We start from the raw sequence: 24,488 nt of genomic DNA on the forward strand, positions 1-24,488 counted from the left end.
CCACTGCCCCATTCATAGGCAACCAGCAATATGGGAGGATGACTGACCCATGGGAAGAGGCAGAATTTCAAGAGCCCCACCTCTGCAATTCCAGTAAGCAGCAGATGGGAACCCCGCTGGCACCATCACCATTCTGCTATCAACTGCCTGCTGTGGCTTTTACCCCAGCAGAAAACCACCCAGCCACAGCAGAGCTGTGTGCTCTCACCCTGTGGGAGCAAGACTGTGGGCCAGCACCTGCTACTGCATCCAGGGCCCAAAAAGTCCAGGAATGCTGCCTGGGCAGGAGCAGGTGTGCACACAGTGCAGAGAGATTCGTGCTCCAGGGGCTCCTGAACAAGCCAGGGAGTGCTGCCAGCCCCCTGTCACTATTGCAATGGGATGGAGCTGTGCAGGTCCCCACAGGCAGCCCTGAGGGGAGCATGGGCAGCAGGAGTGGGAGGATGGGAGCCACCAGTGAAAGGCAGCTGCTGTCATGGCCACAAAATACACTTGACCCTGAAGACCTGAGGGCACAAGTGCATGGCAGCAGCAGAAGGACAGCACGAGCAGGGCGAGCCCTACTAGGATGCCGCTCTCAGCAATGCAAGGGCTGGAGACAGCACCCAGGGCCATGGGAGGCAGCAGGATGGCTGCAGCAGTGGGTGGGCAAGCAAAGTTTTGGCATGGCTGAGGGGACATGAGGCCATTGGCAGGGCCTCCCACCTCCGCTTGCAGTACAGTCTTTCAGGGAGACCTCACCCCAAACCCCTGCCAACCTCTCTTCCCCATCCCAGACTGGATGAGGCAGATGGGGGCTGAGGGAGTGCAGGGTGGCCAAGCCTGTCAGCAGTGGCAGGGCCACACTGCCTTGCATGGGCTGAGGTCACTCCCTCACATCAGTCCTGATGTCCCTCTGCCCCAGTATCACTCATGTGTGGGTCCATCAGTGAGGTGGGTGCCCAGTGTTGCTGGCTCTCACCCTGGCAGCAAGGATGCTCACTGGTAGCGGGCCTGGCTGTCCATCACGGGGCCGGTCCTGTACTCGCCTTCCACTGTCTCCAGCTCTGTCTCGAAGTTCTGCAGACCACAGTCCTCCCCATCCTCTCCCAGCTCCAGGTGGTTGCCCATGGTGCCATAAGACTGGTGCGCCGGGGAGGCTGCAGGTGTCAGACTCAGCTCGGGCTCCTGCAGCACTGTGGCCACGAAGAGCTGCTCCAGGGGCAGTGGGATCAGGGATCAGAGGCTGGACACAACGGGATGTTGTCCCAGGCTGGGAGTAAGCTGGGGACCCACAGCAGGGCTGGGGAGGTACTCACATTGGAGTTGGGAGTGGAGGAGACGCTGCTCCGCTCGGCGTCAGTGAAGGTGCCCTCAGACTGATCAGACATCTGTGGAGGGGAGACAGGAGGAAGCCACACAGGGACAAGGGGAAAAGCCCCAGAAGAGTCTGGCCAGAGCCAACCATTCAACACCCCCCATGATGGCTGGGTCCAAATCCTAGCCAAAAATAGGATTCACCCCAGCAGGCTGGAAATGCTATCTATAACCCTCCCAACCACAGCTCACCCAATGCTGATGGACAGAGATAGGGAGCTCCTGCATGGGTATCCAAAGATGGGTTCCCAAGAGCTAAGTGCTGGGGACAGGACTGGTCCCTGTGCTTGTTCTGATCCAGGTGAACACAAACTCTGCACTGCAAATGCACCCCAGTAGGACATAGAGTGGGAGACAGGAAGCAGCTGCTCATGCTCACCTGGTAGCTGGATGGTTTCCGTGGCTGCAGCTTCTTCAGGCAGAGGCCAAAGAAGGAGAAGACAATGCAGGAGAGGAGGACCACAAAGGTGAAGAGGGTGACAGGGCGAGTGGGACCTAGGGCGGAGACATGGGGTCAACATGTGAGCCTCCAAGGATCCGCTGCATGCCTGGCTCAGCCTCAGGCTGGGGTGTGCTGGGGGCGTTCTGAGCTCTCACCACCCTCTTCCAGACCTTCATCGTGTCTTTCTGTCCCTCTTCCCATCCCCTACATTGTGTCTAACACAGAAGTGACACCATCATCCTTCAAGGATGAAGCTAATCCCCCCCAGAATTTCAGACTGGTGACTCTGACAAGTGGCAATGGGTAGTCAGTCCCAAGATGTCCCTACCAAGGCGCAGGACGGAGAAGAAGAGCAGCCAGAACATGCAGAGGATGGGGGCCACCACGACCTGGCTGATGGCAGCGACGTGGAGGCGCTGGTTCAACTTGGTGGGGATATAAACATAGTAGATGTTGTATCGGTCCACCATGTGCTTGAGCAGCATGTAAAGCAAACCTGTTGGGAAGACAGGGGACCTTTGGTGGCTATTCCTCTTATACTTCATGGGAAATCTCCACACTGCTCCTGATGGCTCGGGCAATCTGTTCTCAGCATAGATGGGGACACAGTGGGGCCACACTCACCGAAGGGGACAATGATGGGGCAGGTGATGCTGTAGGTCATGACGACAGAGAAAATACAGCAGGTCCACGCATACTCCAACCCAAACTGGAACTGGTAGGCTTGGCTCTGAGGCACAACCAACAGCACTGTTATTGCCTTTGCCTCCCCAGGTGCATGGGATCACCTGTGTATCCCACATAACCCGGGGCCACGTACTCGCTTGATGTGGAGCCTCTCAGGCTCCGACTTGGCGAGGCAGAGGCGGGCGGTATAGACGAGGAGACCAGGGATGCGCAGCAGCTCCATGGCCGTCCCGATCAGGCTGGAGGTGATGACGTAGTTGACGAAGAAAGCACCATTGTCTGGGAGGAAAACACACCTGCCCCATGGACAGGGAGGGTGAGAGGGGGGCAGAGTTGGTGCTGGGCTCTGCCCTGCACAGTTCCCAAGTTTTGGAGAGAAGGCCTTTACTCACTGGAACTTGATGTCAGCCTGGTCCAGAAAGTGGGTGTCAAAAAGCCAGCGGAAGAAGAGGTCCAAGCTGGGGGAAACAGAGGGGCAGCTCAGGAGCAGGACACAGAGCAGTGTGTGGGGGGGGATACAGGCCGCACCTGCCTTGCCCTGTCCTGGGCTCAGATCACACTCACTCTAAGACTATGAAGATACCTGACCTGGTCCTTCAGGGAACTGCTGAAGGACTCACCATAAGCCAGGCACCAGCAGTACCTCAGGATAGCTGTGGCAGCCTGGGACAGCTCCCCACCTACTCTATGGGATATTTTCTATCTGTGCCCATCTGGGAGCAGCTTGGCATCACTAAAGCAAGAGCCTTTCATTTCCCAAGGACAGCTGTCTGTCATTTGTGACAGAAGCAGCTCCTGTCCCTCAGCCCTCTCAAGTTCACTTGCAGAGAGAAGACGACTCCAGTGTGATGCACAGTCTGCAGGTTTGTCTGTACCTCGTCAGCCCTAGTGAGGGCAGGATGATGACCATAAACACCAGGAAGAAGAAACACTTGTGCATGGTGAGCTGATTCTCACTTGACCTGGGGAAAGGGGAAAAAGAAAGAACTTTGCATTCCTTGGAGCGATAATCCTACTGGGGCTCCTCCCATCCAGTGTGGCTCCAAGTGACCCTAAAGGGACGTGGAGCCCCCTTACCTTGTCCAGTGTGACTCAAAGAAGGCCGAGTAGTAGACGAGGAATGGCAGGAAGACAGAAAAAGCCCAGAGTAGCAGCGTGGGGAAGAACTGTGTAATGATTGGGTTCTGCAGAAGGAGAGATGGTGAACACCCTTTTAAGACTCTGCCAGCGCCAGGGAGCGACAAGCTGTGCCTGCCCACACTGTCACTGCTTTGTCATGCTGCAGGCAGCTCCCTGGGCAGGTGTACAAGGAGCAGCCCTTCCCTGAGCAGGGACATGTTCCAGGAGTCAAGAGCTTAAGGACAGTCAAAGGTATCATAAATATATGCTAAGTTTCAGTGCCCTCCCAACAGCTCTCAGGTCAATAAGCAGGAAGGCAATGTGCTGCCAGCAGCTTCTGATATCTCCTGAAGCTCTTTCCCATCCCTTTCCTCCTGCACAGACACCAACTTGCCCTTCCCCATGGACAGAGGCACAAAGCTCAGGTGTGCTCAGGGGCCCAGGACTGTTCCAGGGACTACCTTGAGGCTCTCCACAGGTCGCGTGACATTGAACATGTCCATGGTGTTGACAATAATGGCCGGTGTGGTGAGGAAGAAGAGGAGGATGAAGAGGCAGATATTAAGGAGAATGAATCGCACCCACCAGGATGTGCCACGGACTGACAAGTTCTCCCTGTGAGAGGAAAACAGAACTTGGATGTGGCGCAGAGGAAACACTGTGTGTCTTGGGTCTTCCATCTCAGCCCTTCAGGGCTTCACGCCCTGCTCCCCACACCAACCATCCCGTAACCCTTGCTCTAAGCCTACCCTCTCTCTTCTTCCTATGCTGCTGCATCACAGCTACAGAGCTCACAGGACCTGAGTATGACCACAGTGGGGTCTTTGCAGCAAGGATGCCTTGGAGTAAGGCCAGAGAAGTCACAGCCTGGCAACAGCCCCAAACCTTGCCTTATCCTGCAACCTGTGGAGTGATCATCCTAGTTACCATTGGTAACTTCTGCTATGACCAGAGAGAGGATCTTCAGCCTATCACCCTGGGAAGACACTCTACAGCTATGGATATGGTTTCCCCTTCCCAACTGTTGGCTCTCCCTCTCTCCATTCCTCCCACCATGGGGGTTCACCAGATGATATCGCTGGGTGCTGGAGCGTAGCGCACACCCCAGTGGTGCGATTTGACCACGGTGGTCACAGAGGACTGCTGAGGGTGCTTCCGGCAGTGGACGTGGCTGTAATCCTTCAAAATCCTGCAAGAGAAAGCCCAGGGTCAGATATGAACCAAGCTCAGGATCCCCCATGCTTCTCATGAGCCCCTCCCTGCAGCTCCAGACAGACTGGTTGCCTGGATTTGGCTGGAGGAGCTGTGAAGGTGCCCCCTGCAGTCCCCGGAAGTGGTGGCCCCATTCTGCACCAACACCAGGCTATGGGCCATGCTTTCACCAGCAGGCCCAAGGGACACTCACACAGCTGTCATACGCTCATCCTGGAAGGTGACAAAGGCCATGTCAAGTCGCTTCAGTGTGATGCGGTTGCGTTCAGCGTTGAACTCATCTGTGAGCTTCTCCTCCAGTTCCCCATAGTACTGCTCAGCATCCACCTGTGGGAGCAGCCAGGGCTGGGGCACGGGCAGGCCACTGTGCTGCATGCAGTCCTGCCCACATTGGGAACACACTGCCTGCAGCCCTGCCCTCAGCTTCCTACCTGCTCAAAGCCACAGAAGCGGCAGCAGAAGATGCGGGCACAAGGGTGGGTTTTGATCATAATCTTCCCCTCTTTCTGTGCCTTGGTGGTGAAGTAAAGCCGGCCCTTCATTGCCTTGCGCCTGCCAGGAAACAGGTAGTTCTTCAGGGAGCTGTCTCCACCGGACAGACAGCTACAGGGTCCCCAGGCACTCACCTCTCTGCATCCAGCTTCATCAGCTTGCGCACGTCGAAGCAGAACTGTACGTTGGTGACAGTGCAGCTGGGATAGGCCTCACTGTGGGCACATGGAAATGGTGGCACCAGGGGACAGTGACAAGGATTGAGACAGCCCCCCCTCTCCTCCCCAAGGAAGCCCAGGTAGGATAGGGACTTCCTGCTGAGATGAGGCTACTCACTGGAAGTGCTTAATGATAAGGGAAGGGTCTGTGATCTCCATGGGAATGTGGGTAACCATCAGTGTCCGGGCAACCTAGGGAAGGAGAAGAGGCAGTGGGTGGGGCTGGGTCCATGGACCATTCTGTTGCTGCCTTGTTCAGCCCAGATTGCAGTTTGTAGCTATACCTTCTGCAGTACAGATGGGAAAGGGATGTGAACTAAGGGAAGGGGCTCAGATACCATTTTGCACTCAGGTGGCGGCACAGGGAGGTCCAGAATGCACAGCCTTGGTCTCCTGCTGGCGTTCCACATGCTGCAGGCACAGGACAGCCTGTGGACAACTGCCTGCCAGCCCTAGGGCCTCAGCTACAGGGACAGCCACCTTGTGATAGACAGCTGGACACAGCTGAGCTCCAGTCTCAGTGACCAAGCAGATTTGCCTCCAGGCTGCCAGGCTTTCTCCGAAAGCAGGAGAAAAATGGTCTCATCTTTCTCTGTCCGCCCAGGTCTGAGCTGTTTCTAAAGTTTCCCTTATGTACAGCAAAGGGCACTCAGAGTTGTCCACTTGAGCTGAGAAAGGTAGGGATGATGGCTGTGGGGAGGACAAGGCTCACCTTCTCATTCTCTCTGTATTCCAGGTGGATGGAGTGGTGAGCCATGCAGAGGATGGTGAGGATGAAATAGATGAGGGAGAAGATACTGTGCAGCCACAGGAGACGATCCCTGAAGAAGGAGAGAACTGCATCAGCTCACACTGCAGCACAGGGACCAGCCTGGTGTTTAGCACCTTGCCATAGCCACCCAGCCTACCAGTAGGATCCCCCTAAGCCTGCTGCCAGTGCTGGAGACCTAAGCCAAGGACACACATGGTGCAGGCAGACACACAACTTCCCACATGCACTGTGCTGCTCACAAGGGCCAAGCCTCAGCAAGCATCACATCTGGGTGCTTGCAGCACTGCAGCTGCAAGTGCAGCTGCCCAGCTCCGGAGCTACGTACTGCGTTGGGATGTTGGCGATGGTGGTCCGGCCAAAGTGAGTGGGGTTGTGTCCTGCAGGAGAAGAGGACAAGCAGGAGTTTATGAGAATCTGGTGTAACGCACATCTTCACGCTTGAAGGGCAAATGGTGCCTGTGGGTCCTCTTTGCTCCTCCTGTCCTCCCATCTCCCAGGTCCCCAGCAAGCCCCCACCGCCTCAAAGAACCGTAACTGGTGGAAGTGTCCTTTAGCCCTCTGACCGCCCAGGGCACTGCTCATGCCACCCTGAGGCTAGGATGCACCTACCTAGGAGGTCCCCCGAGAAGTTGACAGGCAGGATGACAGCCACAGAGAGCACGCAGACCAACATCAGTAGGACCAGGAGGTGCCGCTGGAAGGAGAGGTAGGTGGTGGCGTCGATCCCACACTTGCTCTGAATTTCCTCATCCCTGGGAGAGAGCAGTGGAGGTGAGTGTTGGGGGGTGCCACCACCACCACTACCTCCCACCATGGGGACACTGGGGCTCACAGTGAGGCTGTTCTAGCCCCACAGAATCCTTGCAAACTCATGGCATTCCATCTGTGGCATGTGGGATTTGGGTACAGAGGCAATGGGCCCTTAGGCTGCCATCCCAATGTAAAACTGGCTCCTGCAGGTAGGGGCTGAAGCCCTGTCCTTAGGGGCAGGAGTCTGGGGTCAGCAGAGCTGTGGAGGACAGAGAGGGGAGCCCCTGCACTCTCCCCTGGGGCACTCCATGGTTCTAGCTCTTGGACCACCACCCACAGGGACCAGCTCCCTAGGGCATGGACACAGCACCGATAGTACACACTTACTTCATCTGGTAGATAGAAAGGAGCCAGGAGCAGAACCCCTGGAAGGGAAGAGAGAAAAGATGAGGTAAAAGCCACCACTCACAGAGCCCCAGTATGGAGCTGGCCCTGGGGCTGAGCACAGGCAGCGCCTGGGAACTTCAGGGGCTCTATCCCCTTTTCTTTGCCCCCTTTCTGTGGGTGTTTACGATGACCCTGAATACAAGGAGCTGCAGGCAGAGACCTGTGGGATGCCCCTCCTCTCCCCTCCTGTGAGAGCTGACCCTGCTCCTCCTCTCCCCAGCTTTATCCCAAGGTAAAACTGCTCCTCACTGAACACAGACACAGCAACTTGATGTAGAGCTCCTGCCACACTCAGCTTTCAAGGAATCATTTACTACCTCCAACGTATGTTGACCTCACAAACTCTCTGGCAGGTTTCCTGTTTCCAAGTGTCCAAAAAATAATTTAAGTACTTGTTTTTAAGCTTTCTATAAATGTTCCTACAAACTCATTTTCACCCTTCTCTGGTGTGCATTTTACACCTAGCCTCAGATTTTCCTTATTTGGGAACAGCTTTACTTTTAAAAGGTGCCTTCTTACATTTATAAATCTCCCTTAATCTGCTCTTTAGCCATGCTAACTTTCCTTTTGGTTTCTCTCTGTTGTTTTTGATGAGTAATATATATCTGCACACATCATCCAGTATGATGCCTTTAAATGCTTATCCTGCTGCCTGCAACTATTTTGCTCCTTTACTTTCCCTGCCTAGTTAGTTCTTTTTTTAATAAGTTATATCTTTTTTTTTAATAGCTACAACAGTAATTGATTTTTGAGCTTTTGCTGTCAAAAGAGAGGAAAAAACAGATATAAAAATGTGTAGGATATTGCCTGTTTCTAGTGCAGCCTGTTTTGTGACTAATGCCACAGAGAGGAGAAAGATGCATTTGCAGCAGTGGTGGGGTGGTACTGGAGGTAGCTCTGGGTGCTCTTATGGAATCACTGGCAGTGAATGCCCTGGGCACCCCAAAATGACTTTGCAGAGAATTCCAAGAGCAGCTGTAGAATGCCTCTGCCACAGCTGCTGTGTGCTTACCACGTCCTTATTGTCAGCATCCAGGGGGCTGCTCTCTGATGGGGACTTCTCCTTCTCACTCTGCTCCCCGTAGAAAAGTGACGTCAAACTTTGGAGGGATGAAAAGAAACAAATGAGTGAGGCAGGGGGGAGGCAGCAGAAAGGAGAGGGAGGGCACCCACAGGGAAACCACACTCAGTTTTTTCTCAGCAGCACAGCTGCTGCACTGCTCAGGCAGCACATCCTGCCCAAATGGCATCAAGATCCACATCACCACCAGACGTCCCATGTCATCACTTCCCCTGCAGCAGACAATGCCTGTGTTCCCCCCTCCCTGGGAAGGCTGGCCTTGGCCTTGATGGGTACAGTAGCCAGGCCATCACCACTGGCCTAGATGAAACAGCAGCACTTTCAGGATTCCTCTATGGGCTGCACCACAGCCCCATTAGAGAGGCTGGAGCCAATCACCTGCTGCAGCCTTGTGGCCTGCTCACCTATCATTGTCCATCAGCAATGCCAGGCGCCCATAGTCCCAAGCTGCTTTCCGAAGGCAGGAGAAGATCAGGAGGAGGAGCTGGAGGAAGAATGAAGAGGGACAGTGAAGAGTTTTGCCACAGGATCTCACCATCTTCCTTCTGCTGATGGACTCACATAAAACTCTCCTCAAGCCAGACTGCTCTTGTTCCATGACCTCACCACTGCTGCTATGGGTAACAGCACAGACACTGACATAGCATGAGTGGCCCCTGAAACCTTACGTATCTTGGGTGTACCTGCACCATGAGAGACCCCTGAAGCTGGAACATTTCCCACTGTGGCAGCAGCCCCCAAGGTGCTGGTGACTACTGCTTCTGCAGCTGCTCAAGCATCATCTGCCGCCGTCCACAAAGTGGGCAAGGCTCTTGGCCACCAGCACTGCATGACCTGGGTGCACCAGCACACACTTGCACACATGTGTGGCTGTCACCACACCTGTAACACACACCCATGCTCACAGCCAGCCTCAGACACCACATCCACAGCCTTCCCTGTAGCCTCAGGGAAGTGCCCACTGAGCCCTGGCTGAGCTTAATTAGTGGGATGGACAGAAGTCCCCATGTGCACAGGGGTTCAGCCCCATTCCCACCACATCTGAAAAGCATCAACCTGCAGCACCATGGGAGGACATTTACCAGATGTATCTTTGGCTACCCAAATACCAACACAGCAATGACTCTCCCAGGGAATCAGAAGAAAGGGCTGGAAGGACTTTACAGCTACTTGGCCCACACAGATCATGGTAACAGAGCATTATACGGACCCAAACATCTTCTGTTCAACCTCCTTTCTCAAGGAGACTGTCTCCAGCATGGGTGAGATGTGGCAAGAGGGTTTCTTTTAGGACACAGTTATTCCTGGTCTCCCAGGGGTGCATCCTGTTAGAGGTTAGGACACAGCAAACTGAGCTTCCAGCCCTGACCCCGTGTTCTTCCAGGAGGTCCACGGACACAACACCTCCCTAGCCTGCTCACCAGCCAGAGGATGAAGTTGATGGCAAGCACAGTGGGCACGCCACCAAATGGCAGCCCTTGCAGGACGGTGCTGCGTGAGCGGGCACTGAAGCATTGCTCCTCTGTACTGTTCACCAGGGTGTCCAGGAAGCTGAGTATGTCCAGTGAGGTGGGGCCAGCCCCGTCCAGCGCTGGCTCCACTGAGTACACGCTCTCCATTGGTGCTGTCACAGGGCCTCACCCTGCAACACAGGGGTCAGGATAAGGACGAGGCAGTTGCTGCTTGAAAAAGGCTCATGGCTCCCCTGGGTCCTTCACAGAGGTTGGGAGCTTGCTAAGAGCAAGAAGGGGAAGAAACTGGGTTCTGATCTTGCAATTTAATAGAATCATAGAATCATTAAGGTTGGAAAAGATCACTAAGATCATCTAGTCCAATCATTACTACAATGACCACTAAACCATGGCACTCAATGCCATATCTCCGCACTGAACACTTCCAGGGAGAGCCATTTCCCCAGACCTACTAGCCCCCAGGGAAGGGCTGTAGCACACAGAGCAGAGGAGGGTAGATGCAGTTGTCTCACAGCTACCTCATACCCTTTCCTTACTCGCATTAAAGCCTGTGCTATTTGACTGTCTTCATCATACCTGAGACAGGTCTCTCACCACCTCTCCTCAGTCCTGGAAGCTGAGTTCAGCCATGGCCACCTTGTCGCAGTCAGCAGGTAGGAACGAGGACTCAAAGCATTTGCTTGAGTTTCTGAGAAAGAGAAATGACAACGTTAGGAAGGGGGCTGCTGGGGCTGCCCTTCATTAATTCTTTTCAGCTAAAGCTACTGCTTGTGGGACACTGTCCAGGCCTCCCTTCTACAGCATCATGGTCTGCATGATTTGAGTGTCACGGGACCACCCTTCCATCTTCCCACCACAGCAGATTACTCCTTCCAAGATTTCCTTTGTTTCTTCTGGGAGCTGATGGTGCAGGCTACAGTCATTGCCAATAGGAAATGCTTAAAGACCGTTAATAGTCAAGATTGTGTCTTACTTCCAAACCCTCTCTCATGCTGTGAGAGGAAAGGATCCTCTCAAAATCCACAGTGATTGGGAACCCTGTGAACAAACACTTTACAGAAGCCAGCATAAAATAGTATGATCATTATTAACAGGGATGCCACAGACCCGTGTGCCAGGATGGTGCCAAATGGCTGCTGAAGCATAGGAGGAGAGGGCTGAAAACCATGTTTAGGGAAAAACTGAGGTTACCAGCATGAGGAGGAACAGCCAAACAACAAAACATTGTATTTGGAGGCCTTGAGCAAGAAGTTGACCCTGTCCTGAGCAGGGACTTTTATCAGATGATGTCCAAGAGGTCCAACCTCAGCTATTTTGTATCTCTACTCTTGGGGACTTGTGCTCCTGACAAAGCAACCTTCTGGTCTGCCTGGAAGTTCTAAGGAGTTTAATGAGTTCCTTGTCCTGTGTACGTGCTGAGCAGAGATACTGTGACCACAGCCTGTGCAAAGGCCACATGAAACCTTACTGCACCCATTAATATGGCAAGCTTTGTATTTTTGTTGCACTGCAGGCAGAGACCCTGTTCCAGTTTCTGCAGCCGCTCAGCCCCAGCTGATCACTGATGCAGTATGCTCCTCACTCACATGGACAGGACAGATGAAGAAGAGCAGGGGTCACAGTATGATTAAGCAGTGACAGAGGATGCAAACAAAGACAGCCTCAAGGGACCTGGGTATAAAAACCATTTATGGTATTTTTTTTTCCCATCAAAACCAAATAGGACCAAATCTGTTTCAACACCAAAGGAAATCCAATTGAGAGGTCCTTGGGGATCACAGAAAGAACACACACAAAATACCTCAGCTTAGAAAGGGGATCTTCCTGAGCTCTACAATGATTTGGTTTTGTTGGGAAACATTTGCTTCTGATGTGTCAGTGTGACAGATGGGAGACTATAGCAGCATGCGGGTCTATGTGCACTGGTGTAGCCTCAGTCTCTCCCTCTTATACCACTAAGCTTTAGTTCTCCTTGGAGGTGCGCAGCCATATATGCACTGACCCAGCCAGTCCATGGCATCTGGAGACACTTCAGCCCCAGCTGGGGGTATGAGAGAACAAACAAGCAGCAGCTATTTGCCCCAGCCTGGCTGCTTCCTGCTCACTGTGAGACCACTAGAGTCTGTGGCCGGGGTCAGCTCCTTCCTACATAGATGTCCCCAATCTGTTCTTTCCATGTGCATATCTTCCTCCCTCCCCTCCCTGTGTAAACAGCAGAGCCATCACCATCTGGCATTTTCAGCTGCTAAATAATTCATTGCCTTTTTGTTAACACAGAGAGCGTGTCTCTGGCCAAGGGAGCTGTTGGACCTTCAACAAATAATCAAGGAGACTCTTAGCAACCTCTGAGTTCCTTCTGCCACCACTCCAGCAGTCAGCAGTAGGATTCTGCAGTTTGTTTCTAGGCTCCATGCTCACATTTGTAGGAGGAACATTCTGCTGCAAGATGACAGGGTGAGGGGACTGGTGAGAGGACTGATATGGGTTGGCTTCCCCTATTAAGTCCTTCTTGCTGCCCTCCTTCACTAATAGCAGGCTGTATTTGCTGTCACTCCAAGCCTTCCTGCATGCAGGCTTCCCAAATGCAAGCCTTCACCTACCCAGTGCTGCCAGTCCCTGTCTCTCTACCCAGCAGTACTTTATCAATGTCACACTTCCTGCACAGAGATAATCCAAGAGCAGGAGTGGCCTAAAGTCACCAGGGAAGCTCTGTTCCCCCCTCTCTTGAGCACCTCCTGCTCCAAGGAAGCCACCTTATCATGCTCAGTCCTGTAACATAGCTCTCATAGCAAATCACATCTTCTCTGAAGATGATCTTAAGCTCATTTTCCTGCCTCTTCACCAGTTCCTTCAGCCTCAGATACCCAAACCAGTGTCTGTTTGGACCATTTTTTCCAGCAAATCCCAACTTTTATGGTGCTGCTCTTAGAACTTCTGCTAATTGCATAGCAGCAGCACTACCATTACAAAAACTGCAGGGAACAATCAGATAAGTAAATCACGTAGGAACAGTTCATGCAGCAAAAATAGCAAGAGAAAATTTCTGCTCCTGTGCACAGCCTGAGCCCAGACCTGCAGGACATGGCCAACCTCCCTGCACAGCAGAGGTCCCCATAGTGAGAGGTTGCACTGACACTGTAAGTATCAGACAGACAGCTGCTGCCAAAAGATCTAAACCACATTTTCACATCAATTTGTGACATAACGCAGTACTTTGCAATATTCTGGTAACAGCACAGAGAAGTCCAATCAAAATGCACAGAAACAGCAGAGCAGTTCCTATTTGCTGCCACACCACTGCCAGGAAGCTTCCTGCTATTGTGCTTTTCCCAACCTTTATGGGGCAGCAGAGGAAAAGCTGTTGTGAACAACAGAGCCGGATGGGGGGGGTGTATTCACATCGAGGAGTGCTGCAAGAGCTCCCTGTTAGCACGCATGGCCAGTGTCTGTCACAGCCAGGCATCCCCCCAGGCACGCAGTGTCCCCAGCAGTGACAGCCACGTGAGGAAATGAGGAAATGCAGAGAGGGCAAGGCTGCAGCTGGGAAAATGAAGCAGTAACAGACAGACAGGAATCACACTACATGCCCTAGCCCATCAAGGTCCTACAGGAGATATGCTAATTAAGGGTTAGGAAATGTGCAGAGTAACAGAAAAGCAACCCTTGCTCCTCCTCTGAAGTGGCTGTTAATGGGCAGTGCATTTATCAGACTGGCTGTTCAAAATGATTTGTTGGGTGATTTCTATGAACCATTTGCAGTGTGTGAGGTTTGTCTTGAATAATCAGTGCACTGACTGCTTTGTTTATACACCAGCATCTGCTTCTCCTCCCTGGTTGGGTGGGCACTAATCCAGAAAATCAGATTTCCAATTAAAAATCAGGCATTTATTTTATGTAGACACAATTTTATAAAATTTGTCTTTCCCTTTAAACATTCTGACAGCACATTCATTTGTTTGGGCACTCAGGGAAAGCTGGAATAGCAAAACACCAAAACAAAGCCTTGGGACAGCTCAGATAACTAAGCTGGATTTCTCCACAGGCTGGTGTTCGCCCAGCCTCCACGTGCTGCTTGGGCAGGATGGGGTCACTAGTTTTTCCAGCAGGACAGCAGCTGTGGCACGGGACTGTAAAGGACCTGCTCCTGGCCAGCAGAGAAGCCAAGCTATACAGTCAAATATTTGCTTCCCCAGTGTCTCCTGGAAAGCCATCATCCCACCACATGAGTGCCTTTCTTCCTTCCCAAGGAGTTGTGCCCAGGCTGCAGGATGGGAAAATGAGGACCAATGTAACAGGAAAACCAGGTCCATGGCACAGGGTAGGAAACATAAACCACTGCCACTGACTCAGCACAGCACAGTGCTGGCGCTGGTGAGTCTGATCCAGGTCCAGCACTGAGCTCAGCACAGCCTGGCCAAGGAAGTAGCAGCACCAAAGGGCACGGTGACCTCTCCATCCTTGCAGCTTGGAACACAGCAGAACAGGCACACTGCAGTCCACATCCAGCCTTGAGTGAGGCATGGTATTGAGGGCACTATCCTGAGGGCACTGCCCCCAGAACACAGCTCTCAGCAGTGAAATTGTGGAAGGTGTTACTTATGCCAAGCCCTGAGGCATTTCACTCTGCTAAGGCCATGGTACAGGTAATTCCCCAGCAGAAGGCCCCTGTCCAATCATCAGCAGGACAGATGCTGGCTCAGAGAACATGTACCAGCCCTGTCCCATTAGCATGCCAGAAAAAAGACATCCTGCCAACATGGAGAAACATGCCAGGAACAGCAACCTGCCCTCCTGATCAGACCTTGGAGTTGGTCTGATTCTGGAGGCAAAAGACCATCTGGCAGCATATGACTACTTCTATCAGGTATAACCACCTGCTCAGAGACTCATTTTGTCATCACCAAGCAAGACTTGACTGCACTAAGAGGTGACACGGACCCAGCAGCTGATGTCCCACATACATACCAGTGTATGTCCCTGCACTGGTGGTCCCCTCCTCAAGCCCAGCTGTCCCAGTGGACATCATCTCAACTCCAACACCTGCAAAGCTGACAAGTGCTGCTCTTGTTTGATGTCAGAGGCTGAGGAAAGCACCTGGAGGTAGATGGCTGCTTCCCCTGTGGGGTGACCATGCCCACGTAGAGCAGGGTGTCATGCCAGCATGGAGAGAAGTGCTGCCTCCTCTGGGATAAACCCTGTTTCTTGGAAATGCATACAGACACCGGAAGCAGCCGTGCCCAAGCCCGCTGCAGGTCACAGCTGCCATTCACAGTGGCAGAAGGTGCCAGGAGCACTGTGGGCTCCAGAAATGAGGAAAAGGGAAAGCAGCTCCTCCCTTCCCAGGCCCCTCTCGCTACTCAGGAGCAGTGGGAGGTGGCAAGGAGAGTGGGAGTTTGGTGCGCTGCCTTTCCTAAAGTCACCTGCTGCAGAGGCTCCTCTCCATCTGCAGCACGGCATAGCTCTGCCCAGCTCAGCCCTGGGCAGTGTTTGAGAGGGCAGGGAGCAAATCAGGGCTGTGCTTGCAGTGCACAGACCCAAAACAGGGAGCTGGGGAGCCAGCCAAGCCCCCACCCAGATGCCTAAAAACCACCACACTGCAGCTGAGTGCCAGCCACTGGCCTGGGACCTCCCTCCATTTCCCAGGGCCTGCTGGTACCAAATGTCCCTTCTCAGCCTTACTCCTGCTCTCTGAGAGTCCTTCCTCAGGTTCTGCTGGACATCTCCCTTTGCTTTGTCCCTGAGGTTCCAGCATCCACAGTACTCCTGGATCTGGCTCGGCTCCTGGAGCAAAGGAATCCTCCTGCCCTGCCCTGTCCAGCTCATCTCACTGCTTCATGAGCACAAAAGATTCTTCCTGCAAACGGTGGGTTATAACACTATATATACACACACACAAGATGTAATTTTAGAGTGCTTGCAGAGCTAGAACACTTTCCATCGCCTGAGCTCAGCACCAGGAGCATAGAGCGAGGTTTGGGCTGCAGCGGGAGCCCACAGGCACACACTGCTTACCAAACGTGGCCCTGGCGCGGCTCTCCTCCCACCTCTGTCTGGCTTCCAGCAGCACTGGGTAACACCAGATGACTGAGATGAATCACACCATTCGGCGTGTGGGAGCTGGCAGCGTGGCGGAGGCTTCACCCAGAAGGTTACATAACGGGGCTGCGGCCTAGCCTCGGCCTGCAACCTTGGGTCAGCACACAGCAAAGGGAAGGGGAAGCCTTTGGTTGTGAGCACGGCAGCCTAGGAAGGGAGGACGGGGGCAGAAGGTGCTCCCCAAAGGCTATCTCAACCCTGTGGGGACCCACGACATGGCCACCCTCTCCCTAGCAGGCAAGCAAATCTGGTCCTTGAATGGGAAGAGGGTGGATGCTGAACCAGGCTCCCAGCCTCACCCCCAGCCTTGTGCAGCCCACGCAGCCCGCAGAGGGAGATGTGAGAAGTGGCTGCTGTGAAGGGAGGCAGCTCTCCAGGCGAGCTGCAGGAAGGCTCTGCAAGGCACACGCTGTTCCAGCTTCCTCCCACTGCAATGGGTGCAAGGGCAAGATAGCTCATCCCTGTCACCCCGGTCCCCCCCCCTCCACAGCCACTTACCCCCTGCGGGGTAGGGCAGGGCCTGGCAGGGTAGGCAGCCCTTCGCCTCCCCAGCCCACTTCTCTCTTTCCCCTGGAGGGGTTATGGGGAGCTGAGCAGCCCCCGAGCACCAGAAATAAACCCCAGGCAGTGGGAAAGGGATGAGACGCCTGCTCCAGCCATGCCCACCACCTTAGCAGTGCCACACAGCCAGTGCAAAGGTTGGATGTGACAGAGGAAAACACAAGAAGTGGCTCATTTCCCTTAGGGCAAAGAAAGAAGCGTCACATCTGGGCACGTACAGAGGCTGGGGAAAGGACAAGGCATGGGGAGGAAGAGAAGGTGTGGGACAAGAGAGGCAGCACAGAGCTAGGATCGGTGATGCTCTGAGTACAATTCACCCTTGGAAAAAGGCTACCTGGGTCTGGGGGGAAGAAGTTGGTGGGCACGTGGAAAATGTCCCCTGCCACTGGGATGTCCTCTGCCCCAGCCAAAAAGGACAAAAAACACCAAGCCTCATCACATGTATGGTAAAATCGTCTCTCTGCTAAAACCAGTAGCAACACTCCTTTCACCAGGGCCATAAATTTACCTCGTTGTTTTGGATGGAAAGAAACCTCAGAAATTCAGCTGAATGAGCTATGTGAATAAACTGGGAGTTAGAAGAATTCCTCTCACACGTAGCTGCTGGGATGAATTAACTCTGAAGCCTAATGATTACCCAGGAACACTAGGACAGTTGCTGGTGAAAGCAGTGCACACAAAGAGACAGCATGGTAATTACGGCATGGCAACATTCAGCAGTATTGTAAGTCCCGTTATTTAGTTTTTGTACAACTTGGTTTAACTTTGTGCGCAGAAACACACATCCCCTGACCTTCCTGCCAAGTCAGGTTAGCTTACTAACCTGCAAGTCCTTAAAATGTGACGTTCTCAGGACATGGCACAACCACCCAAGCTTCTATTAGCATCATTCACTAAGTTTTGCTTCAGAATAAGGAAGAATTTGATGAAATGTCATGGAAGAAAACAGAAGAAATTAAAAGTCTGGATGAAAGAACTATAAACTTGATGAAAAGCTCTCAACAGAAAAATCCAATGAAAGCACCTGATCAGATTAGTAGCAGTGCAATATGAAAGGAAAAAAGCAATAAAGAGGACTTGGAATCAGAACAAATAAAAGAATTATGACTTTCTGAAACACATATCTGACAAAAAAGTAATCAAATGTTGCCTGAACTGAAAACCAATTTAAAACTTGAAATCATAACAACCTACATGCTAAAACTTGAGATCACTCTAATCTAGGAAAAAATAAGTAGAAACGCAACATTATGTTCTTGTTATCAGAGAGATGCTCACTGGCTGAGCAGCTGGAAATAAAACCTGATGAACTGCAAATGCAGCAAACTTTTTCTAAATTAAAAAAACAAGAGAGCAAAAAAAAAGTTTCAATTATTTGAGTACAGAAATAGCATTTATTAAAAGTTCACAAAACTCCAATGAGCTCAAGCAGGAGCGCTTGCTTCCCTTTCCAATCCCAATAAAAATTGAATGTGAGAGGACAACCTCTGGAAATTCTGAATTCTCATAAAGCGATTGGGTCATATCCTGGTTATATTCTATTCCTCCTAAATTCTAATAAAATTCTATTCCTAATATGGAGCCATTATTGTTAAAATCACTGTATTTACAAATAGTGCTTTCTTTTTTTTTTTTTAATGGACACAGATTTTAAGCAGTTTTTTTCAGACAACTAGGAATCATTTTTCAAATGCTTGCTCTCAGCATTTGGAATGAAAATTCATTTTCCACTGAAACATAACACTAAACAAATTTATAATAAAATATGAGATGAAATCTAATGGGGAAATATGTCACTCGCCATCTTCTAATACAAGATACAGACATTAAGAACTTAAAGAAACGTATGTCACGCTGTAGCATCACTAACTTAAGCACGGTGCTGCACCCTGCTCAGCCAGAAGTACCACAACATATACTCATCACCAAGAATCAGCTTGTCCTTAGGCAAACAGTAGCAATCCATAAACACAGCAAGATTACAACTAGGCAATGCATCAGCGCTTTCTGATCATTCATTTAAATCATGACTTTGACCCCTCCATCCTACTCAGTAGCAGGCTGAGAGCCAAGCAAGCAAGGGATGGAATGAAATTACTCTTGAGACTAAGCACGGCTTGTTCTTCTGCCACTTCCATGTAGTTCTGCCAGTTGTGCCCTCTCCTCAAGGTAAAGCACCTCAGAAACATAAGGAACAGAGTATGTCCCCAGCACCTCAGAAACATAAGGAACAGAGTATGTCCCCAGCCCAGAACCTGCAAGTCCAGGAAATCTCTTACTCATGTAGAGACTGCTGCTCACAGGCTCAGAGGAACTAGACAAACATTCCCATTTCTGGTTCTTTCTCTGACACTAATTTGGGGACCACACTATGGCGACAGAATTTCTCAGAAGATGTGACAGTCATGGAAATGCTGAAGCTGGAAGGCTCCTCTGGAGACCATCCTGCTCAACCTCCCTGCTCAAGGCAAGTGACCTACAGGAGATTGCTCAGGGTCACGACCAAGAAAGTTCTCTAATGACAGAGACTTGGCTCCAAACCAGAGCTATGCTGAGCTCACACTGGCCTGCTGCAGCCAGGTCCTCCAGCCCAGTGGTTCCAAGCCCAGGGCCACTGGGAGCTGGGATCTCAGCTGCACTGGTGCCCTGTGATTTTTAGCTGACCACTTCCAAGTCCCATTCATCATCTCCTCAGCCCTCATGCAACATCTCAGCACCTCCTACCCAGATGTCTCCTATCACCACCTCCCAGCAGACAATGAAGCAGTTCAATGAAGCAGAGGAGGAACTCAAGATTACCTGGAGGTGTATTTTCCTATCTCTCACACCCTGCTTTTTAGCACTCGGGGTGTATAGAGGAGCTTGGGTTATTCAGACTCAGCCTTCCCCATGGCTCACACAACCTAACTGCAGATAGCAAGACACAAGACATGAATGCTGAGGGTAAGGGAATCAGGTCACCTTTCACACATTCTTACTGAACAGGAGCACTACACCTCCTCTCTGGTTCTCCATTTTAAACATATCCTCACTCAAGATCAAACTACAACAGCTCTGGAAGCCCCTCCTTGGCCAAAGCTGGACTCATGGGGACAGCGCTGGGAGCTACACAAACGATCCTGATGCTGAAATGCTTCTGTACAGTGGCATTTAAGCTCCCTGGAGAAAGAGCAACATTACAGTAATTTCAATTAGGAACGTGATTTCCTAGCCAAAGAGGCTTGCTCTGCAGCCCTCAGCATGAATGCAGCACTCAGGCCTGTACAGCCATCCACGGAGAGGGCCATATGGAGCAGGCTAAGTGCTACTGTGCTGAAGCTTCTGTAACCACCATAGAGAATCACAAAAAATGAATCCAAAAAGGAGGTGTGGGAAGTGCCAGGGAGGTGAAGGTGAAGCAGGGGCAGAAGGATGTGAGAGAGAAACCCATGAACACAGCCTCCTGCCACCTGTGTGGAAGAATCCTGTGGGATCTTACTGGCCCTGTCTCATCCATTAAGCACCAACAATCATGCCCTGGCTGTGGGAAGGGCTGTGCACAGCTACCTGGCCCCAGTTGTTCACATTGTTGTCATAATGGTGTGAGTAAACTCACACCATTGTTGTCACCTAATAACAGGGGTGATTGCAATCAAATTACCAGGCCGAGCTGCATTTGAAGCAGTAACATAAGGCAGTTTTTAAAAGACATTTAGGCACCACAAAGTGCAGGTTGGTGCCACAGTGATCTTCAAAAAGCACCGGGACATCTCATTGCTGGAGGTCTCACAGCTGGTTAGGGATTGAGTGCAGTAAGGCCACAGCTGAGGCAGGCTGGACCTGTTGCACAGAAACTAGAGAGAACAAATACGCTCCACTGCTTCCCCTGAAATGATCTCACAGAAAACAGCTTTTGATCTGAGCTCAGTTCACAAGCAGAACAATGTTTTCTTCAAACTTCCAGCTAAGTATATTAAATATATTTACAGCAATTAAGCTATATAGGTAAGAATAGCTGCTTCACCAGGCGCAGGAGTGATGACTGCAGAAGGCTTTGGTGTTTGCAGGACTCACAGAGGAGTCAGCACTTGCACAGCAAGCACAGTGATGCTTTTGTAAGAGTTTAGGTGATTGATTAGTTTAATAACAACTGAATTCACTGGTGGGTGTCAGAAACATTTCTTCTCACTGCTGCTTTGGTGAAGCGATCACAGCCTGTGAAGACGGGGGTATTTCCTGTGAGGAATATTTAAAGCAGACGCTCCTCCTTCTACAACTCTCTGAATTCTGGCTCTGGAGCCATGCTGAACCCCAACTCCCATGCCTGGCGTCACAACCATGGTTGGCAGAGGGGCTGTGGCTCAGTAGCCAGGCCCTGTGCTCCCTGCAGGCCACAGTGGCTGAAGCGTGGGCCCGCCAACTCGTGGGGTGTTTGGGGCAGCAGGGATGGAGGGATTGATACAGTATCACAAATAAATACATAAATAAATAAATAAGCACTGAAAGGCCCTGAGACACAGTTACAGAAAGAGCAGAGCCAACATGCTGCCATGGCAAGCAGACAGAGGTTTAGGCTTACAGGGAAGCCAGAAAAGCCCATATGTGCTACAGAGTCAGAGGCTGCAGGGGTCAGGCAGCCTCCCTGCTTTTATTTATTACTCATTTGTTTGCAGAGGGCTGTTTGCCAGGCTACTGAAGACAAATCCTTCCTGACAGAGCTGCCCCTGCTTCTCTCTCCATCTGCTCAGCGCCAGCACTGCTTTGCAGGCAGCAGGGCTAGCAGGATAGGCTCAGCCCTGCCCCTGCAGCACCCGGTCCCGCTCCCTCCTGCTTCTCCCACACCTTCCCTGAGCTCTCCTCTGAACAAATACCACAGCATCCCCCTCCATCCTAAGCAGTATATGCTGACTCCTCCCCGGCTCAGACAGGCCTGCCCTGCGCCAGCACTATAAGGCCCAGGGTTCCATGAGTAAGGCACTCTCTCCCACCCACCTGCCCACCCAGCCTTCCCCTCCCCTCCTGCCTCCACATCCTCTCCCCACTGAATTCTCACAAAGAAGAGAAAGCAGGAGCACAGATCTGTTCTAGAGATGGCAGAAAAGCAGTTAAAGGAAAAAAAAAAAAGTCCATGTGAAACAAAAAAGCAACAAACCAACACCCAAAACCCCAGCCAAACAAAGGTGCCCCTTTCTGCTGGATAACACTCGCTGTGTCGGGGAGAACTGCATTGCACACCCTTATGCAGCACCGCTGCCACACGGAGGACATCAAGTGAGGAAGGGGGAAGGCAGGGCCCCGGTCAGCAGACAGGTCTGGGTGAAGTACAGCAGGGGAGAGCAGCTAAGGAAGCATGGCAGCCCCGACCGCGCAGCCCCTTCTGCTGCAGTTATCACTGCCCGAAGCTGGGGGCGGAACGGGGAGAAGCACCTCCGGCACTCCTCCAGATGTGGTTCCCGGGCGGGCTGTGTGGCCGGGATGACGTGGGGACCGGGTACAGCTGTGGCATGACACAGCGGTGGGATGACATTTCGGTTGGCACGGAGGCAGCAGCACAGGCACCAGGGAGCTGCCCGGGGCTCCCTCCCTCCCGCTGGGCGGCTCCAGGAGCTCGGGGCGGCCCCGCCACCCATCCGCCAGGTGCGGGCAAGCATCGGTTACATCCGCGCCGGTACGCGCTGCAGCACGCGGGCGGGAAACGGCACCTCACCTGCGAGCAGTACCCAGAAACCTCCTCCGGCAGCGAACCGGCCCCATTCCCGCATCCCCGACCCGCGCGGCCCCCTCCAGCATCGCTCCGCCGTCCGCCACCGGCGTTCCCGGCGGATTCACGGGCGGGCCCGCCGCGAGCCAAACCCCGGCGCTGCTCCCTCCCCTCCCCAGCTCCCGGCGCCGGGCCCGGCCCCTCCCGCAGTCCCGCCGGCCTCCCCCGACCGCCGCCCCGCGCCCGGCACCGACCTGCCCGCAGCTCGCTCCGCTCGGGGCCCGCCGCCCGGCCGCGGGGTGCCCAGCCCCGGCACGGGCACGGGAAGAGGAGGGGGCCGGGGCCGCCACCGCCCCGCCCCGCCGCCCGCCCCGCTGCGGCGCCCCCCCCTCCCCGCCTCGGCGCTGCTCGGAGCCGGGGCCTGCGACCCGCCGAACCCCGCGGCTCCGGCCCGGGGGAGCGCTGCGGGCAGGGCGGCTCGGAACGGCCTCTGCGGCAGCCGGCCTGAGGAGCCGCAGGGCGGTACGGCGCGTTGCAGAGCGCAGCGGCGTTTGCCGAACCTGTGCTGCGGATGCGGCGTCGCCCGGTTGCGTGGCTGCGGAGAAACTTCGCGGGGATCCTAGTTGTGCCGAGCGGCCGTAGGGTGGAACGGGGGCGTGAGCCGCCCGGGCTGCGAAAGGGCTTTGGGAGCCTGTTCTCCCCCACGCATCCACCGCGCTCCTTCTGACCAAGCAACAGAAAGGCAAAGGGGCAGAAGAGCGGTGGGAGGCAGGGTGCTCCCGGCCTCCCCAGTCCCCATCCCAGCCGGTAGTCGCGAGCAAGCGGGGAACTGCAGCCAAACGGTGACCCCCGGCAGGTCGCACTGACATCCCGAGCGCTTCGTTGCTGCCACCCCATGGGGATGTACGGGTCCCACGCGCGTGGCTGCAATGCTGAGTAAACAGCACCTGAGGCACCCTCTGAAAGCTTTTTTAGGCTCCTTGGGTCTCTTTTGGGTGAGGAAGTACAGCCCAGGCAGAGCCCCTGCCTGTTAGAGTGTCTTCAGACTGATGAGCATGGCCGTGAAGGTACTACTACACAAGGGAACCGAAGAACATAACAGTCAGGTGGCTGGGAGCCTCTCTTTATGTTAGGAATAGATAGCACAGCTCCTGGGCCATGGGGATTCAAGGACGGAGAATGAACCAGGCGTCTCCCACAGTGCCCTTCCTTCTCTTTAACCTCCTCAGGGCTGTGGCCCTGGCTGCTGATTTCTGCTGTGCTAGAGCACAGAGCAGGGCAAAGCAGGGTACAACTCGATATCCACTGATAAAATGTTACTGTCAATGAGACCTTTTTCCTCAAACCAGTGACTCCAAGGAGCTCCTGTAGCTCAAGCAATGTGTCTAACTTTAGGGAACATCAGAACAGACAAAGACTTCCATCCCTCTCTCCCCATCTCCCTCAGCCCCAGCAGCAGCTGTGATGCAGAGCAGTTGCTCAGCTGCCCACTCACTCCCAACGAGCCTGCACCAGTCCTACAGTGTCACTCAGGCTCTGAGGCCATGATGGCTCCTCATGGCAGGTGACGTGGGCTGTGTCAGGACTCTGAGGGCTGCACAACACGTGCTCTGCAGACACTGAGCCACAGGGGCTGTGGGAGAGACAAATTTATGGGGTTTTCTAAAATGACTTGTGATTGTGGATTGCTTCTGGTTCCCCAGTGTGAAATCTCCATTTCTCAGTGAGTACAGACTGTATTATTCATAAGCCATGGCTTCTCTGGCCCACTGAGCTGGAAAGCAAGATGCTCCATCATTTAAACTGGCAAATGCCATGGTGAAACATTGACTCCTGAGCAGATCTGGCCTCCTTGGCTGGGACTGGCCCGTGAAGAGTGCTATGGACATGGTCTCGCAAGGATTGGGACATCCCTGTGCTGGCTGCTCCCTGCCAAGATGGGTCCAGCAGAGTGGACTGGGCCTTGCCTGGGGGTAGATGGCGGAAGGAGAGAAAACGGTGTTTGGATTTGGAGTCCAGTGGAAGAAGAGCAGGGAGAGAGGTTGCCATCTCCTGTGAGGCACCCTGCATGGGTGCCTTGCAGGGCAGTTTCTCACCACACCA

At 53.1% G+C, this 24,488-nt stretch overlaps 1 protein-coding gene across 1 annotated transcript; it reads right to left on the minus strand.

Moving 5' to 3' along the window:
- Positions 1 to 22,998, minus strand: TMEM63C (transmembrane protein 63C). Its single transcript, XM_065751818.1, has 24 exons — positions 22,946 to 22,998; positions 10,625 to 10,736; positions 9,998 to 10,218; positions 8,981 to 9,060; positions 8,508 to 8,595; positions 7,436 to 7,473; positions 6,908 to 7,050; positions 6,624 to 6,675; positions 6,239 to 6,347; positions 5,645 to 5,718; positions 5,443 to 5,523; positions 5,248 to 5,368; positions 5,010 to 5,143; positions 4,671 to 4,793; positions 4,066 to 4,219; positions 3,563 to 3,669; positions 3,361 to 3,447; positions 2,878 to 2,943; positions 2,619 to 2,781; positions 2,423 to 2,528; positions 2,127 to 2,294; positions 1,736 to 1,851; positions 1,299 to 1,370; positions 1 to 1,191 (listed from the first exon to the last, which is right to left on the minus strand). Exons 3-24 carry the CDS (start codon positions 10,193 to 10,195, stop codon positions 979 to 981), a joined length of 2,493 nt encoding a protein of 830 aa, XP_065607890.1. The 5' UTR covers positions 10,196 to 10,218; positions 10,625 to 10,736; positions 22,946 to 22,998; the 3' UTR covers positions 1 to 978.
- Positions 22,999 to 24,488: the final 1,490 nt, after the last annotated feature.

Source organism: Cyrtonyx montezumae, unplaced genomic scaffold, assembly GCF_038088225.1.
Source record: "Cyrtonyx montezumae isolate F1298 unplaced genomic scaffold, pur_monq_1.0 scaffold_10, whole genome shotgun sequence".
Classification (NCBI taxonomy): Eukaryota; Metazoa; Chordata; class Aves; order Galliformes; family Odontophoridae; genus Cyrtonyx; species Cyrtonyx montezumae.

Coding starts and splice junctions, on each gene's coding strand:
- TMEM63C (XM_065751818.1), bottom strand. CDS start 10,195: ATGGAGAGCGTGTACTCAGTGGAGCCAGCGCTGGACGGGGCTGGCCCC. Junction 5,524..5,644: donor CTTATCATTAAGCACTTCCA/GTGAGTAGCCTC, acceptor ATGTGCCCACAG/TGAGGCCTATCCCAGCTGCA. Junction 1,852..2,126: donor CTTCTCCGTCCTGCGCCTTG/GTAGGGACATCT, acceptor TCTCCGCCCTAG/GTCCCACTCGCCCTGTCACC.